The following is a 6,584-nucleotide window of genomic DNA, read 5'->3' as shown; positions in this document are numbered from 1 at the left end:
GATTATATACTGTAAGAATATACCCATTAACACTGATGTAATGGAATTCGATTTTTAAAATGATTGCTCAATTTTATCTTTAATGCTCCATCATGTGTTATACTCGTAGTGCAATGTTTGTTACAAATTACTTGATATAGTTTCATTCGCTTTTAACTCTCATCCATGCTATTGTTTCTAATACTTCTATGTAGAAAATTAAGGTAAACCATCATGAATATAAGGTCATATAGTTCGAATGAATTTTTATTTTTATTTTGAAAATAGTTTAAACAAAAGCCCCATGATTAGTTACTTAATTGGACCTACTATTTGACCTTTGTGTTGTTAGCACACAACACTAATCTCTACTGACTTCCATCCCTACATTGTAAACAACTCTCATTAGAAACTTTTAAAATGTTAATACAATTAGTGTGTGCTTCAAATAGTTTTAGAATTGATAAGAAGTCATTTTTCCTACTTTGTCTTTGAGAATTACTATTGCAGATAAAGCTACGTGCAATGGTTTGACATCAAAGACCCTCCATGTAAAAATTTTTACACAAATCCTTGGTCACATTACCCAGCACATTGGTTGAGACATTGTGCATTGTCATGGCAAGGATCTTATGGGTTGAACCAAATAGGAATGTTAAAATTTCTACACATGTTAGAGCTCCTACACCTGAAGAGGGCAGGGCTCTCCGCTTCACACCTTGTTATGGAAACTTATGGTTATTGACATGTGTATTACAGTGCCTACACCTCTTGAGGCGGGACTCTCCGCTTTGCAATACTGTTATGGAAAATTATGGATGTCGATGCATGTGTACTAGAGTGCCTACGCTTGGTAAGGCATGACTCCTTGTGGGGTTACATTCTATGTGGAACTGGCCCACCACATTTGGTATGGATTGATATGCAAGGATATGATGTATTGGTATGGCAAGATGGAACGGTGACATATGGTGGTCTATTTGGCACATTTACTTCAGTTTTTGCACTCCCATCACACCATATACATGTTACACATTTTTGAACTTTTAAATTGCCTCCTACTAATCATTGCTACTCTTTTGGTTTTCAACTACTCATTGTGCTATGCAGGCATGTACCCAGCATCTTTGTACCTTACACTTGACTCCACCACTTATGTACCTCGCAACTGACGACAGTTGCTTTTTCAACCCCTTAGTATGTTATGGATAAAGGATATGTACATTTATTACTCAAGTGCTCATTATGAGCTATGGTCATTTTTCAATGTGTATTCATTTTGAGCATTGAAGTATCTATAAATAAAATACATGCAAGAGGGAAATGCTCACTCTTGCACGGGGGGAGATTGCACCCAGTGTCTGCGTTATTCTTCTCTCCCCCTCCCTCTCCTCTCTTGCCGTGCGGCGTAGCACTCCGCTCTAGGAGGTGCACCTGCACGTGCCCTCTCGCTCTTTGTCTCTCTTTGTTCGTGTATAGCATCAACCATGTGCTTATTGGATGTGCTAAGTATGCATATTTGTCGGTTTTACGATTTGGAGTGCACTATTTTGGATATTTTGCAGGGACACCGTGCATCCATTTGTAGCAATTTTTTTGTGAAAAAATGATTTTTTGCTTCATTATGACTAGAGAATGTAGCCCAATAAAGCTAATAGCATTGCTATGAGTGCTATTTGGGTTCGAAAACACCCAAATATAGTTCTTAGGGACAATATTTAAAATAAGATACCAATGTGTCTCCAATGACATAAAAAGTATAATGTTATAATGAGCTATAAAATTGGGCATGGTCCAAGACATATGTTTCTTCTAAGAAGCTTGTTTGAAGGTTTCGTCTATCTTCTATGCTGAAGGGGATTGGGCAGGGATAGCGCATGTTACAAGGGAATGCCTAGGAGGGGAGCGCCTGGCTGAGCAAGCTCCACCTCTCTCCCCAGTGGTACCAATGAAGCCTCTTTTTTAGAACAGTAGGCGGCTAGGCAACGTTCCCTCTTTGGGGGAAGAATAGTCATGTTGCATCTGACACAACATGTGGATATCAGGTAGGCATTGTTTGGAGGGCTGGACTCCCATGGCGGAGCGAGTGGTTGACATGAATAAGTTAGGCTCGCTACAAATCCCCCCTCCTGCCATGGGTTTTTGCATTTGCAGGATGTAGAGCCTGTTAAACCTTGAAGAAGGGCTCCTTGGACGTGCGATCACATAGCTCTTGGCGCTTGTTTCTCTTGTTGCTCTTGTGGTTGACGGCCATGGTTCATGGCAGGTCTTGTTGGTGGTTGGATCTTTTTTCTGGTGTGCACGGTTGGTTGTGGTCATTGTGCCTTTTGATTCCAACGATTCGGTGGACAAGTGGGGTAGGGGGGCAACTCCCCTAACTTGGTGGATTCCCTATGCTATTTTTCTTCAATTATTGTCTGCTCGGTTGCTTTCCATAGGGTGGCTCCCTTATTAGCCATTCCCAATATTATCTTATATTTGTATAGTGCACTAGTAGTCGATAGGATGGCTCCCTTGTTAGCCAATCTTTGAGTTATGATGGTTATGGTTTCTGTTCCACAACACTAAAGGGCACGGGTAGAAAGAGATGGGATCGGCGGTGCAGGTTGAAAGGGGGGATCTTGAGGAGGATTGAGGGTGGTAAAAAATGGGTGCCCATCGCGGGCACGGAGACTCGAACCCTCGCCACCACCATGAGAGCCCAATGCACTAATCGCTACGCTTGCGATTGACAAGGAAGTTGACATATGGGCAAACCATATATGATAAATACACTTGGACATGCCTCCCTACTTGTCCAAGTTTACTTTTTCGTGTCCTAGTTTACCCCGGCATCCTACAGCTGCACGCGTCTCGATCTCCGTGTCCTAGCTTCGCTGTCGTGGATCCCACCGCTTGGGTTTCATTAAATGGCTTGTGCCCTTTAGTGCTGAGGGTTTCTGTCGAGGCCATGGCTTGGATAGATCATGGCTTCCCTTGTAATTCTTTTTTGGGATTCAATATAGTTAAACTCATTGTTTGTGAATATTGCCCAAAAAACAGTGGTTGGATCAAATCGGGTTTCATAAGAAGTTGACGAGATGCACTCTTAGGTTGGGTTCAATTGAGGTTGAGGCAACATATTTGTAGCTAAGTGGTAATCGGACATTCTTTCACCGTCTTGAATTCTCTTCTAGACTCACTCCCCCCTCAAAAATGTTGATAGCTAGCCACGCAACCAATAATATCACAACATGTTGTACCTAACTTCTACTGCACCATGTGAACATAGAGGTTTTTGGAAACAAAAGGCTCCCCCATTTCCACTGCCTCGTCTACACAGAGCCTTGTCCTCTACCCATAGTGCGTCTAGGCACAATTAGTTATGATTGAGCTCTAAAACCACATGTAGGACATGTATGCATGAGGTCCGAATGGTGAACAATGTGGGACTCGGATTGTATCAATTGAAGTCCGAATGCGCTTCTTCTTCTGCATCGCAAAGGGAGTACCCCTCCTCTCTATTTAACACGCCACAAATATTGGGGGATCAAGGGTGGGGGTGCATTCAGTGACTGTGGGAAAAATCGAGCCATTGAATGCACATGTTGTAAATTTGGGGCCCCCTCCCCTCACCTTAAGACTTGAATCCTCCGTGACATCTCCCTTGACTTCTCGATACCTTAACGTCTTCATTGATGCGTGCTCTTAAAAATAATGGGAATTCATATAAATGCAAGCAGTTGTAAATTTGAAAAAAATGTAAAATTCAAGTGCCTAGCGGCATTTGTAAATTCGAGGCTCACAATCTACAGCCCGATTTCACCTGCACCGCCACAGGCACTCCCACCGTCGATTCTCTGGCCATGTCATACAGAGAGGAGGGGCGTCCTCTTCTGAGGCTAGGTTCACATTAGGGGACAAAGGCTGAGTTGTGAAGGCTCCAACCATTAGGAAAAAAGGAATGGGGTTCACATCAGGCGCTCGAAGAAACAAAAGTTTCTGCCACATCATGGAAGAAAGAGATTTTCTTTCTTCCACCCCCCCTTTCACTCTTCCGACCTCCCTCCCCTAGCCCAAACTCTCTTCCACCCTGACACAACATCTCTTGCCCACCCTTAAGAGTATCTCCTTCCCCTTATGTGAACACTACCTTATGTGAACTCTAGGCAGGGTGGCCTTCCGGCTGAAGAGGCTCCAGCTCAGCCAAGTTCCACCCAATGAGGCAGGGTGCGGCGCTGCTAATCCATTATAATATTGGATTCCCCTGTTCCTTTGCGGTAGCGTGCCCTGTCTCTCAGAGTGCTCTGTTCTGTCGCCACGAAATGCCTCTGGAGATTGCGTCCATGTCGCCTCTCTGAGCTTTGGTGAAGAGTAAAACCATGAAGCAGTGTCTGTGGGCAGAGTGAGCGCTCGAGGGGAAAGAGGTATTCTGGGACCTGGGTCCCGTGCGCCTCTCTGTTTCTACCAGGAGAGAGAGAGAGAGAGAGAGAGAGAGAGAGAGAGAGAGAGAGAATGTGCGTGGGTATTTACTGGAGTACAATGTAAGGATAGTGGATACTGTAGGTTCTTTCACTGCTGCACGGTTAGGTTTCTGCTCATGCAGAAGAGGTTCCGTGCGCTTTTTACCGGTGAATACCTGAGAAGCCCAATGATTCTGGGGAGAAGAGGAGAGCTGCTGAAACTTCCTTTGCGGAGGTTGTAACTTCCATTAGAATGAGAGAAACGGAGGGATTGTCAGAGTAGTGTGTGTGTGTGTGTGTGAGAGAGAGAGAGAGAGAGAGAGAGAGAGAGAGAGAGAGAGAGAGAGAGAGAGAGAGAGAGATAGAGAGAGAGAGCATGGCCACAATACATAGCAGAACCCTTATGGTTGCTGGAGTCATAACCATAGCTGCAGCCTTACTCGGTATACTCTTGCCCACAATCATCCTTCCTCTGCTCCCTGACTTCCGTCCTCTCACATTGCAGCTGCTCATTCGTCTTCGCGAAGTGGCTGCCTTCCTTGCCTTTACAACTGCCATAGCCATTGGAATCCTCAGCACGCAGCGCAAAAACGCAGACCATGACAACCACAAAAACCTTCTTTTGGAGCATCACTCACTTGGTTCCATTTTCGGAGAGTCTGGATACGAAGAAAGAGATCCTGTTTATGCAGACAATGGCAAGCACTTGTTTTCACCGTTGGCAAAAAAAAAACAGCAGAGCAAAGATCTAGTGCATAGTGATGGTGGTGAATACTTAAAGGATCTCAGATTCTCTTCAGCTAGAGATGATGGTGTCTCCCCTCCAAGCATACGGTCTTGTGAAACGGTTATGGAAGCTTCACACACAGAACGGTCGTGGGCTACTGCGGAAGAAGAAAGTGTTGGCAAGCACAACGTGCAGAGGAGGCTGCACAGAAAGTCAAGCTCTCTTGATGATAGTGTAAACTATGTGCCTGAAAATGAGGATCCTCTGTCATCAGGCATTACAGAACATGTTCGTGCATCTAACAATGAATATGGTGTCTTGGCAAGTAAAAAGTCCACTAAAAGGGTAAGCTTTTCCATTGCTTCATCTCCGTTGTCGTCGCCCAAGCATGTTGGAACTGATCAAAACATTAGGCAATTGAAAAGAGACCAGACAAGAGATGTGAGTGCAACCAGTCCAGGAGATTTAACGGGGCAAGCTGATGCATTTATAGCTAAATTCAAGGAACAGCTGCGTATGCAAAACCTTGAAGAGATTCCGAAGTATCAAAGGCGTCTTTAAAGGCATTACAAAGTCTGTGAGGGATGGTACATCTTGTCTTAAAAGTGACAAGCAGGTTTTCTCTTTCAGGCGCATATTTTTCTTTTCTGGCAATCACGATGTGTTCTCAGTCATCTGGGTGATCCAGTTGTCAATATGGAACATGAGGGTTAATTGCAAGCTTCCTTACCACAGGCATCCAAACTGCGTCTAGCTGCTCGTTTGATTAAATTCTGCCAAATCAATTTTGTCTTGTGCATGGGTCTAGATGCCTGGATTGTTGCGGCATCATACCAATGATCCATGTACATGCACCCAGTATGTTCAGTTTGTCCACACAGGTTTGTTTTGTTGGTTTTTTGCTTTTCTTATGGACCATTTATTTGCGATTTCAATGAAGAATGTTGGAATTGTTTGCTCCTTGTCCGAAAGTCTATGTTATTTGTGATACATGGCATGTTTCACTGTGATATCACTGTTTTTTTTGTGTAAATATTTGCTGTCATGCGGCACTGCATTTCATGAACATATGACTATAGCATCGGTCCCTCTCTGCATATATGCAACTGGGCGAACTTATGAGAAGTACGAGTTTTCCAACGATTGTTCCTCCTTCCTTACAAATCCCTTGTTTATCCTACTGTTTGGTGCGAGTTTGTCGTTATCTTGTGGTGGCATGTTGCTTTACATTGGTTTCATTGATGCAAAGAGCTTGTAGATCTCTTTTACCATGCTCAAAGGGAGTTGTAGATGGTCTGTCATATTGTAACAGAGGCCTGTGCTCATGTGAAATGGGTGCTGCGATTACTTGCTAGCTTTTTCCTATCCAGATTGCAGTCTTTCTACAGATAGCTTGGCAGGAAAAGCGAGCCAGTGACATAATGTGCTATAGACTA

General features: G+C 43.9%; 1 protein-coding gene across 1 annotated transcript; it reads left to right on the top strand.

The window, feature by feature from the left end:
- The first annotated feature begins 4,147 nt into the window (after nucleotides 1–4,147).
- Nucleotides 4,148–6,110, top strand: LOC147452045 (uncharacterized). The gene has a single exon (XM_086517870.1). It carries the CDS (start codon nucleotides 4,798–4,800, stop codon nucleotides 5,707–5,709), a length of 912 nt encoding a protein of 303 aa, XP_086373996.1. The 5' UTR covers nucleotides 4,148–4,797; the 3' UTR covers nucleotides 5,710–6,110.
- The last annotated feature ends 474 nt before the right edge of the window (nucleotides 6,111–6,584 follow it).

This window comes from Adiantum capillus-veneris, chromosome 8 (assembly GCF_014529385.1).
Source record: "Adiantum capillus-veneris isolate H3 chromosome 8, ASM1452938v2, whole genome shotgun sequence".
NCBI classification, from domain to species: Eukaryota; Viridiplantae; Streptophyta; class Polypodiopsida; order Polypodiales; family Pteridaceae; genus Adiantum; species Adiantum capillus-veneris.
Note: the sequence above shows the minus strand (reverse complement) of the source record. Positions and strands in the feature narration are given on the sequence as shown.

What these genes read in the sequence shown, in the direction of transcription:
- LOC147452045 (XM_086517870.1), top strand. Translation starts at nt 4,798, where the DNA reads ATGGCCACAATACATAGCAGAACCCTTATGGTTGCTGGAGTCATAACC.